Source organism: Babylonia areolata, chromosome 7 (assembly GCF_041734735.1).
Source record: "Babylonia areolata isolate BAREFJ2019XMU chromosome 7, ASM4173473v1, whole genome shotgun sequence".
Classification (NCBI taxonomy): Eukaryota; Metazoa; Mollusca; class Gastropoda; order Neogastropoda; family Buccinidae; genus Babylonia; species Babylonia areolata.
The window spans coordinates 44802864-44814924 of record NC_134882.1 but is presented as its reverse complement, the minus strand read 5'-3'; the positions used below and the strand labels follow the sequence as shown (position 1 = coordinate 44814924).

The 12061-nt window shown below is 47.2% G+C and overlaps 1 protein-coding gene across 2 annotated transcripts in view; it reads right to left on the bottom strand.

Moving 5' to 3' along the window:
- Positions 1 to 12061, bottom strand: part of LOC143284279 (glycine receptor subunit alpha-2-like) — a 95870-nt gene that overhangs the window by 17321 nt on the left and 66488 nt on the right. For both annotated transcript variants that reach the window (XM_076590971.1, XM_076590972.1), the window contains 2 exons: positions 9776 to 9843; positions 2071 to 2297 (listed from right to left, as the gene is read on the bottom strand). In XM_076590971.1, coding sequence (XP_076447086.1) covers positions 2071 to 2297; positions 9776 to 9843 — 295 coding nt within the window. The remainder of the gene's footprint in view (positions 1 to 2070; positions 2298 to 9775; positions 9844 to 12061) is intronic.

Genomic DNA, 12061 nt, shown 5'->3' with positions numbered 1-12061 from the left:
CAGTTTTATTTGTTTTTCCTATCCAAGAGGATTTTTTTTTTTGCCAGGGACAACCCTTTTGTTGCCGTCGGTTCTTTTACGTGCGCTAAGTGCATGCTGCACACGGGACCTCGGTTTATCGTCTCATCCGAATGACTAGCGTCCAGACCACCACTCAAGGTCAAGCACAGGGGGAGAAAATACCGGCGATTCTCTTGTTTCCTAGGCGGACGCATTACCTCTAGGCCATCACTCCACTCTCTCTCTCTCTATATATATATATATAAAAGAAAAGAAAAAGAAAACATCCATTTGATGAGCAACACAACCAAAACGAAACATAATCTAGAAAAAAAAAATGAGGGGCGGGGTCTGTCATGACACCATCTCTCCTCCCCCCTCCTCCCACTCCACACCATTTCATCTTGATCAGTCTCAGAGACCAAACCTAGCGCTTTACAAACCCAGTCATTTGCACGACAGGTTGCCTACCCGGACAGAGCAGATTGACAGCTGTTTTTTAGGGGCTCATCATCCATGTCAGTTCGCTCTGGCTTCGGTTAGTGCACGCACACACATGTATATCATACAGACTCCCCACCCCTATCACCACCACAATAATACTAAATGTATTTACACAGCGGTAAACCTTAATCGAAAACAAATCAAAGCGCTTTCACTTCCTCATACAAGTATAACCCAAACAGAGATAAAGGAATAAACGAATTAACACACGCAGTTAGGAGGCTAGAGAAAGCTATGGACAGAAAAGGGGGAGGATAGGGATGAGCTATTCTTAAAAAAGTGGAATGTAGGGGTTTTTTATGGCCAGAGATGAAAGTTCTTATCCCCTCCCTCTACATAACACCTTCCTCACACTCCCTTTTCTTCTCATGTTGTAATAAAATAATGGTTGTGTTGAAAGATGCCTCCCCCCCCCCCACCCCCAACCCCCTTCATATCCACACCCTCTCCTTTCCACCTCATGCTGTAGTAAATGGTCCCGTTGAAAGACCCCTCCTCCCTCCCTTCATACCCACACCCACTACCCTATCTTTTCAACACATGCTGTAGTAAATGGTCCCGTTGAAAGATCACACCTCCCTCCCTTCATACCCACACCCACTACCCTATCTTTTCAACACATGCTGTAGCAAATAGTCCCGTTAAAAGATCTCTTCTCCCTCCCTTCATACCCACACCCACTACCCTATCTTTTCAACACATGCTGTAGCAAATAGTCCCGTTAACTTACTCAGTACGGCCAGTCCTCTCTTCTCCTCCACACAGACCCCTCGGATGTCCAGTGGGTGTCTCAATGACCCAACCTTTAGCTTCCGTCCTCAGAATTGTGGTATTCTTTGTCAACACTCACGTCTTCAGTGTAAGAGCCTTCCACTTGCAATATTTTGATGATGGTATTTGGGGTGAAACGCTGTTAACGTCGTCTCTTTCGCCGTTCTTACGGATCTCTCCTCCCTCCCTTCATACCCACACCCACTACCCTATCTTTTCAACACAAGCTGTAGCAAACAGTCCCGATGAAAGATCCCCCTCCACACCCACAACCACCCAACCCATCCCCATTTTCACCTCATGCTGTAGTAAATGGTCCCGTTGAAAGATCCCCCTCCACACCCACAACCATTCACCCAATCCCCATTTTCACCTCATGCTGTAGTAAATGGTCCCGTTTAAAGACCCCCCTCCACACCCACAACCATTCACCCCATCCCCATTTTCACCTCATGCTGTAGTAAATGGTCCCGTTGAAAGATCCCCCTCCACACCCACAACCACCCACCCCATCCCCATTTTCACCTCATGCTGTAGTAAATGGTCCCGTTGAAAGATCCCCCATGTAGAGTTGCTGTTATATCATACAATATCAGACTTCATGCTGAGCTGCAATTTTTTCATGCCATCCGTTTAGTAATGTCAACAATATACGGGTTCCTGAAATGCCTGGGTTACCAATAATCAATTTTATCATAAAGTCGGTTTACATAAATAGACTGATATATGGTTAAACATGTAAACATTACATCCCTTCCACACCCACACTCACACCCCCACCCTCCCCCTTTTCACCTCATGCTGTAGTAGATGGTCCCGTTGCGGTAGAGGTGCATCAGGCGGTTGGGGACGGTGACCTCGTGGAAGGCTCCCTTCTTCTCGTTGCGGAAGAAGGTGTCCGGCACCCACACCTTGCGCATCAGCTTAGTGTCCAGCTCCAGCCACTCGGCCCGCGAGTAGTTCATGAACTGCAGCCTGGGGTCTACCCATCGCTGCCGCAGGTAGACGTTGAGGGAATAGTCCTGTTCGACACAGAGGATGAGAAAAAAAAGATAAGGAGGAACAGGAGGAGGAAGAGGAAGAAAAGGAGGGGGATGGTGGAGGAAGAGGAGGATAGAGCAGTTCATAAACTGCAGTCTGGTGTCCGTTCACCCAGCGCTGCCATAGGTAGATGTTGAGCAAATTTAATAGTCCTGCTGGACACAGAGAATGAGAATTTTTTTTTTTTAAAGAAAAAATGAGAAGTAGTTACAGAAGGAGGGGTAGGAGGAGAGAATTAGAAAAAAAAAGGTAAGAAGAGGGGACGAGTAGGAACAGAAGAGGGTGAAAAGGCGGAGGAGGAAAAGGGAGGAGTAGTTCATAAATTACAGCCTGTAATCCACCCAGCGTTGCCACAGATAGATGTTAAGTGAATAGTCCTGTTGGACACAGAGGATGAGAAAAAAAGGTAAGGAGGAACATGAGGAGGAGGAGGGTGGAGGACAAGGAGGACAGAGTAGTTCATAAACTGCAGCCTGGGGTTGATTCACCTCAGCGCTGCCGAAAGTAGCTGTTGAGCGAATAGTTCTGTTGGACATAGAGAATGAGAACAAAAATATAAAAAAGGAGGGGTAGGAGGAAGAGGAGGAGGCGGAAGGAGCAGCTCCTGAACTGCAGCCCGGTATCCACTCAGCACTGCAGCAGGTAGATGTTGAGCGGATGTCCTGTTGGAGAGAAGACAGATGAGGAGGAGGAGGAGAAGGAATAGGTGGATTTGGAGGAAGAGATAAAACAGGAGAAGGAGGAAGAGGGCGAAGAGAAGGAGGAACAGGAGAGGAAAGGGGAGAGAGAAAGACATGTCATGGAAACAGAGACAATAATAAGAAAGGGAAAAGAGACAGACAGACAAACAGACGCTACCACAACTGTTCAACAAAGACGAAAGTAGAGTTCACTTTTTTCCCCTCAGGGAGGCCACCCCCACAGCCTGTTGTTTCCGGTGAGTGTAAACAAATACTCCCTTGGCCCCTAATTATACCCCATTCCAATCCAATTCCCACATTGCCCCTTCTCCTCCTCCCCTCCTCCTCGTCCTCCGCCAGGCTGTCTTGTGTTCGCTCTGGCACCAAACAATGCTTGTCACGAAGCCAGCGCCAAGGAATTCCACTGGGGGAATCCCGAGTGAGCCCCCAGGCTTTACAGCTGTGCAAACTTCTTTTCAGAACTTGGCTCCATCCCTACAGAGAGGGAAGTATTGACGAACATGACGGTGGGCACCTGTTGGTTCGAAACAGGCACACTCTTGCTGTGTAGTCTTTTCTTGCCCATTCTAATTTAGAGCAGCTTGATAGTGTGTGTGTGTGTGTGTGTGTGTGTGTGTGTGTGTGCGCGCGCGCGCGCGTGTGTTTGTGTGTGTGTGTGGGGGGGGGGTGCGGGGGGGGGGCACCTGTTGATTCAAAACAGAAACAGTCTTGTTATGTAGTCTTTTCTTGCCCATGCTCCACAGGAGCAGCTTGGTACTGTATGTGTGTGTGTGTGTGTGTGTGTGTGTGTATCCAAGGGGATTTTATATGGAGGTATGATAAAGTCTCTACGTGCATGCGTGTTGTGATGGCTCTTGAAATGCATGGACAGTGATAACAACACTATGACTTTTCATGAATGATGTATCTAGATGATGAGGAGGAGGAGGAGGAGAAGCAGAAGAAGAAGCAGAAGAAGAAAATGATGATGATGATGATGATGGTGACAAATATTAATTTTTCATTGAGGGAAAAGGAATAAGACCAAAATGGCCTGTTTTCATCCTGTCGTCTTTAGAAGACACCGAAGTTGGTGTTTACAGTTAGTACGGATTGACGACTTGTTCCATAAGGATCCGCTAAAATATAGGAGACCTGTCAAACGAAAACATCTTCTTGTTAGAGGCAACATCATTTTATGTGTATGTCGGTGAATGAGAACGACGCACAGCCTTACAATATATCAAACATAAAATAACTTATGACCTACTTTTAATTCCATTGGCAAATTACTCAAGCGGATAATACTGAAGATTTTGAAATAACCGATTTGACAGCAAGCCTGTGAAGACCGACCTGAAGCTAGGATAATGTCACTGGCTGAATCCAAACAAAACAAAACAAAACAAACAAACAAACAAAAAAGAGTTAACTCACTCAGTACGGCCAGTCCTCTCTTCCCCTCTACACAGACCCCTCGGATGTCCAGTGGGTGTCTGAATGGCCCAACCTTTAGCTTCCGTCGTCAGAATTGTGGTACACACACACACACACACACACACACACACACACACACACACACACACACACACACACACTCACTCCCCTTGCCCCCTTACCGCCCTCCGCCACCCCCCAAAACCCCACCAACGCCCTTCTCGTTGACAAAGACATTCGGGTCCAACTGGCAGTCCTATGTCTCCCTGTAACTACACCACACCAAATCCAATTCCACTCTCCTCTATCCTCCCCTCTGCTGCCATATGTTGTTCGCTCCGGCACCAAACAATGCCCCCCCGCCCCCTCCCCAGCAGCTGGCACTGTGCACTCATGGGCATCCCTGAGCCCCCAGATCTAACTGTGGAAACTTTGTTCCAGAACTTCGTTCTCACCAGAGACACAGAGAGTGTGTGTGGGGGGGGGGGGGGGGGGGGGGGGGGGGGGGGCGGGGGATTGGGGGGGGAGGATAGAGTCCTCAGAGAGACAGACAGTCAGACACTGACACGGGCGGAGAGACACGCAGAGTTACAGAGAGAGATAGACAGAGAGAGACAAACAGAGACAAAGGCAGACAGACTGACAGAGACAAAGGCGGACAGATTGACAGAGACAAAGGCGGACAGATTGACAGAGACAAAGGCGGACAGACTGACAGAGACAAAGGTGGACAGACTGACAGAGACAAAGTGGACAGATTTACAGAGACAAAGGCGGACAGACTGACAGAGACAAAGGTGGACAGATTGACAGAGACAAAGGCGGACAGACTGACAGAGACAAAGGTGGACAGACTGACAGAGACAAAGTGGACAGATTTACAGAGACAAAGGCAGACAGACTAACAGAGACAAAGGTGGACAGATTGACAGAGACAAAGTGGACAGACTGACAAAGGTGGACAGACTGACAGAGACAAAGGCGGACAGATTGACAGAGACAAAGGCGGACAGACTGACAGAGACAAAGGCGGACAGATTGACAGAGACAAAGGCGGACAGATTGACAGAGACAAAGGCGGACAGATTGACAGAGACAAAGATGGACAGATTTACAGAGACAAAGGCAGACAGACTGACAGAGACAAAGGTGGACAGATTGACAGAGACAAAGGTGGACAGATTGACAGAGACAAAGGCAGACAGACTAACAGAGACAAAGGTGGACAGACTGACAGAGACAAAGGTGGACAGACTGACAGAGACGAAGACAATAAAAGAGACAGAGAAGGAGAGAGAAAGACAGACAGCCAGAGAGACAGAGAGTTCGAACAGAAAGAAAGACAGAGAGAAACAGAGAGAGCATAGTGAGAGACAGATTGGACCAGGTAAGAGAGAGAGAGGGGGGGAGAGAGAGGGGGGAGAGAGAGAGAGAGAATGTGCGTGAGAAAGAGACAGACAGACAGACAGAGAGACGGAAGACACGAAGAAGATGGCCCAGTCAGGAGGGACACGACAGACGTCTGGGTTGCGGGACTTTACTGATTCGATAAAGACCCAGACTTGTGCCTTCTTTCCCCATTGTAAGTTACTGGTATAAAAGGTGCAGCAGTGTCGCATAAAGAGGTTTTGGAAAAAGGCTCAGAACTTTTTCCTCTGGAGGTGTAATAGTATTCGTGCCTGTGTATAGCCTTGTCCTGTTGTCCTGAGCCTTCAAGCCGTGAAGAAGTGACGGGAAAGGTGAGAGACAGGAGGAGGAGGAAGAAGAGGAAGAGCAGAAGGTACAGAAATAGGTCGAGAAAGAGGAAGAGGAGGAGGAGGAGAGGAAGAGACAGGTGATCGTGTTGGGGCTGGGAGGTGATGATGGCACACGATTTTACAGAGGCATACTGGTGATGTCTTTTTTTTTTTTTTTTCTTTTTTTGTCTTTTTTTTTCTTTTGCATGCGAGTGCGAGAAAAGCAAGTTTGTTCTGTCACAAATGATGTATCTGGATGAAGAAGAAGGATGAGGCAGATGAGGACAAGAAGCAGAAGACGAAGAAGAAGGAGAAGAAGAACAACAACAACAAAACACCAACAACAAGAAAAAGAACAAGTACAAGAACAACAAGAACAAGGAGAAAAGACACAGAGAATAAGAGAGTGGAGGATGGGGTGAGGGGGCGGGGGCTGGGGGGGGGGGGAGGGGAAGAAAGGCAAGCAAACGACAGAGAGATAGTTTTAAGATTCAAGATAGTTTATTCAATTATGACCATAGCCCCATATGAATAAGGGGTAATAACAGTTTTACATGTGCCATTGCAATTGGTCATATAAACAAAGCAGCGTCTTCCACAACAAACTATCAGTGACTCTAACAAAAGAGAGAGTGGGTGGAGGGCCAGGGACAGAGAGAGAGATAAATAAAGACAGAGAGAGGGGGGTGGGGGTCGGTCAGAGACAGACCGACAAACAGAAAGAAGAAAGACACCGACCAAAGCGTTAAAGTTCACCTTCTACAATGGAGTCTCCCATCTCCCAACAGCATTCGTTTGTTGACGATCAGAACAATCAGACAACTCTTTGCTCCCCCCCCCCCCTAATTGTAACACTCCCAAACTAATTCCACTCTCCTCTAATCCCCCCCCCCCACCCCGTCCCCCCGTCCCCCCACCTCCCCACTTCCCAACCCCTCTTGCTGTGTCGTGCTGTTCGCTCCGGCACCAAGCAATGCTCCTCACGTTCTCGGCACCAAGCAATGCCCCTCACGTTCTCGGCACCAAGCAATGCCCCTCACGTTCTCGGCACCAAGTGACCCACGGGCATTCCAGAATCTGAAGACTTGTGTGCAAACTTTGTTCCAGAACTTGATGAAGCTCTAGCCAAAACAGGAGAAACACTGCAATATACAACGCAGACGCTTGGCAAGGGAGAAATGTCGCAAAAGGGAAGAAACGTGATAATACACTATCTTGCTATAGGGGGGCACGGGAGGAGGGGGTGAGGGTGGGGGGAGCAAAAGCTCGATAGAGATCCAGACTTGTGTATTCTTGCGCTCAGTTTACGCCAATTGGAGCAACAGTTGTGCGTTCGAGGGATTTGGAAATAATCAAATATAACGGTATTGGTGTGTGCGTGGCACTTGGTCCTGTATGTCCTCTTTACTCTTGTTTCCCCGTGGGACTGCCACGCCAGATGTGGAAAATTGGCGAACACGACGAGAAGAACGTAGAGGAGATGGAGTGAGAGGAGGAGGAGGAGGAGGAGAAAGGGGAGAGGAGGGTGGTGAGGAAGGGAGGAGGTGAGGGGGGGTACTGCTGAGAAGCGGAAGTACAAGGTTTCACAAACACTTCTTTTTTTTTTTAAATCTGTAAGACGCAAGTCCCACGGTTTACAACACGTTTGTAAATCTACGGACCTTGGGTTTGGAAATCTCAACCACAAAATATTAGGCGCTGTTCCACTGTTAAATCTTTTAGATGTAAACCGAAAACAAATCTTGTTAAACAATAGTTTAAAACATGGACCCTACTTTCCCCAGACCGTCTTCATGCGTGTGTGTGCGTCGGTGTGTGTGTGTGTGTGTGTGTGTGTGTGTGTGTGTGTGTGTGTGTTAGGAGAGCGGGGTTGAGGTGAAAAATGTATGTGCGTTGTAAGTGATGTGACACTGTGTTTGAAAAGGTATTTACAGCGAAATTGTATCTGATTTGGTTTTCATTATATTCCCGTGTCCTATTCATACACGCATTGTCAAATGCGCTAAGAGCCCATGGTAAGCGCTGTAAAAAAAAAAAAATACATCTTTTACTGAAGGAACCTACTGGGTGGATCCAGATCCATACATGTGTACGAAATGCAGATGCTAGCACAGAGAATCAAGACGGAAACATGAAGGGATTATCGCTCAAGGGAAGAAACTTGTGACAGCTCATACACTGGAAAGGGGGATTTAAGTGGTGCAATACAGATATAATTGCCCATTGTAAATTACAACAGTAGAGGCAGCAGCAGGATCTTTCTTTCTGTCTTTCTTTTTTTTTTTCGTTGTGTGTGTGTGTGTGTGTGTGTGTGTGTGTGTGTGTGTGTGTGTGTGTGGTGTGTGTGTGTGTGTGTGTGTGTGTGTGTGTGTGTGTGTGTGTGTGTGTGTGCGTGCGTGCGTGTGTGTGAGTGAGTGTGTGTGTGTGTGTGTGTGTGTGTGTGCGTGTGTGTGTGTGTGTGTGCGTGTGTGTGTGTGTGTGTGTGTGTGTGTGTGTGTGTGTGTGTGTGTGTGTGTGTGTGCCAAAAAGCGGATTTTGGCAGGGCCTAGAACGCTTCGTTTTAGTTTGTTTTTTTTATCTGAGAAAGAAATCATGCATACGTGTCACTTTGACCCTCCGTACTTTTTCTGTGGCTGTTTCCCCCCCACTGCTGCCAAATTAGCTGTGAAAGACAGACGAGGAGGGTGAAAAAAACGAGAAGAAGAAGAAAAGGAGGTGGAGAATTGGGGGAGTGGAAACTGAGAGACGGAGGCTGAAGATGTCACAAAGACATACAAGTGATGTCATTCTTTTCCTGAAGAATGGGAGCGTATCAGTATCCTCTCACAAATGATGCAGCTCACTGAATAACAAATGAGGAAAGTGAAAAAAAAAAATGAAAGAGAAGGATGAGAACCTGGGAAAAGTAGGAGGAGGGGGAGGGGGAGGTGTTGGAGAAGGAGGAGGAGTAGTAGGAGGAGGAGGAGGAGAAAACAACAGCAGCAACAACAAGAACAAAAACTACTGCAACAACAGCACCACCACCACCACCAATTGTAACAAAACCATCATCATCATCATCAACAGCAACATCAACAACAACAACAGCAGCAGCAATAAAATCAAATGAGGCGCAAAGCAGTAAATGTACTTTCATTTGCGGTTGCCTTTTTCAGTGAGGTCAGACAACACCAAAACAACAACAACAACAACAACAAAAAAACCCAGACAAGCTGACAGAAATGAAAACAGACATAAACAGAGAACGCCTAAGTTAGATATGAAGAAGAAGAAAAAAAGAGAGAAAGTCAAAAAGAGAGAATATACAAGACACAACAATGCCTCTTTGTCTCGAAAGGAAAGGAACTGCAGACATATCTGTCCAAAATGCGATACATCAAATCAAACAAACGTATCTTCTTTCTTCATCAGCAGGACAGTGTCAGTCAGACACAAAGAGATACAGAGATAAACGTGACAGTGTAAGTAAGACAGACCGACAGAGAAACAGACAGACGAGACAAGAGACAGCAGCAGACAAGACAGACCCCCCTCTCCCGCCCCCCCCACACACACACACACACTCTCCCAGCCCCACACCCCTCCAAAAAGTGAAAGTCACCTCACCATTGATTGTTCATTGATGGTGTCAATGCTGAGCACGTGCATCTGCACAGCGACGTTCGTGGGGTAGTCTGCAACAGCATTGCAAGCACTGTCTCCATCATCATCATCATCGTCATCATCAACATCATCAACATACTATTCTCCTTCTTTAACAACATCACCATCACCATCATCATCATCATCATCATCATCATCTTTCTTTCTTCTTCTTCTTCTTCTTCTTCATTAGCAACACCACCATCATCAGCACCATCGTCGTCGTCCATCGTCAAGGACGTTGTCCTGATGTCATTGTCATGGTCATCGCTGTTTGTTGCGTACAATCATCGCTATCACTCATCATCAACAACACCGTCACCATGATTGTAGTCGTTGTAATCATCAATGTCGTCGTCGTCGAACTCATCGCTGCTATCACCATCGTTACTATCATCAACGTTTTTCAACATCAACATCATGATTTTTCTCGTGGTCATTACAACAGTCATAGTCGTCACCATTCTCATCACCTTTATCATCTTTATCCTAATCATCATAAATATCGTTGTCGTTGCCATAACAGTAATAGTCGTCGTCATCATCATCATAATTATCATCATCATAATAATGGACTGGTGGCTCAGAGGACAGACCACCTGACTGAAGTAAGGGAGAGATCTGGGGGTTCGAATCGCGGAAGGAACGACTGATGTTCTTCCTCCGTCGACTTGGACTATGTCTTGCCATCTGTGAGTTAATATTTTTCTGTGTCTGCAGTCCTCTTGGACTATGTCTGGTGCTCTGTGAATGATTGTTCTGTGTCTGCAGTCCTCCTGGACATTGTCTGGTGCTCTGCGAGTTATTATTCTGTGTCTGCAGTCCTCTTGGACTATGTCTGGCGCTCTGTGAATGATTGTTCTGTGTCTGCAGTCCTCTTGGACTATGTCTGGCGCTCTGTGAATGATTGTTCTGTGTCTGCCGTCCTCTTGGACTATGTCTGGCGCTCTGTGAATGATTGTTCTGTGTCTGCAGTCCTTGTGGACCATGTCTGGCGCTCTGTGAATTATTGTTCTGTGACTGCAGTCCTCCTGGACATTGTCTGGCGCTCTGCGAGTTATTGTTCTGTGAATGCAGTCCTCCTGGACATTGTCTGGCGCTCTGTGAGTTATTGCTCTGTGTCTGCAGTCCTCCTGGACATTGTCTGGCGCTCTGTGAGTTATTGTTCTGTGTCTGCAGTCCTCTTGGACCATGTCTGGTGCTCTGTGAGTTATTGTTCTGTGTCTGCAGTCCTTGTGGACTATGTCTGGTGCTCTGTGAGTTATTGTTCTGTGTCTGCAGTCCTCTAGGACTATGTCTGGCGCTCTGTGAGCTATTGTTCTGTGTCTGCAGTCCTCGTGGACTATGTCTGGTGCTGTGAGTTATTGTTCTGTGTCTGCAGTCCTCTTGGACATTGTCTGGTGCTCTGTGAGTTATTGTTCTGTGTCTGCAGTCCTCGTGGACTATGTCTGGTGCTCTGTGAGTTATTGTTCTGTGTCTGCAGTCCTCGTGGACATTGTCTGGTGCTCTGTGAGTTATTGTTCTGTGTCTGCAGTCCTCCTGGACATTGTCTGGCGCTCTGTGAGTTATTGTTCTGTGTCTGCAGTCCTCTAGGACTATGTCTGGCGCTCTGTGAGTTATTGTTCTGTGTCTGCAGTCCTCCTGGACTATGTCTGGTGCTCTGTGAGTTATTGTTCTGTGTCTGCAGTCCTCGTGGACATTGTCTGGTGCTCTGTGAGTTATTGTTCTGTGTCTGCAGTCCTCTAGGACTATGTCTGGCGCTCTGTGAGTTATTGTTCTGTGTCTGCAGTCCTCTAGGACTATGTCTGGCGCTCTGTGAGTTATTGTTCTGTGTCTGCAGTCCTCTAGGACTATGTCTGGTGCTCTGTGAGTTATTGCTCTGTGTTTGCAATCCTTGTGGACCATGTCTGGTGCTCTGTGAGTTATTGTTCTGTGTCTGCAGTCCTCTTGGACCATGTCTGGTGCTCTGTGAGTTATTGTTCTGTGTCTGCAGTCCTCTAGGACTATGTCTGGCGCTCTGTGAGTTATTGTTCTGTGTCTGCAGTCCTCTAGGACCATGTCTGGCGCTCTGTGAGTTGTTGTTCTGTGTCTGCAGTCTACCTGGAACATGTCTGGAGGTCTCTGATGTACAAAATAAGGCTGGTGAGGCACTTTTACGGAGAAATTTGATGTGACAAGAAATCAGTATCAGTAGCTCAAGGAGGCGTCACTGCGTTCGGACAAATCCATATACGCTACACCACATCTGCC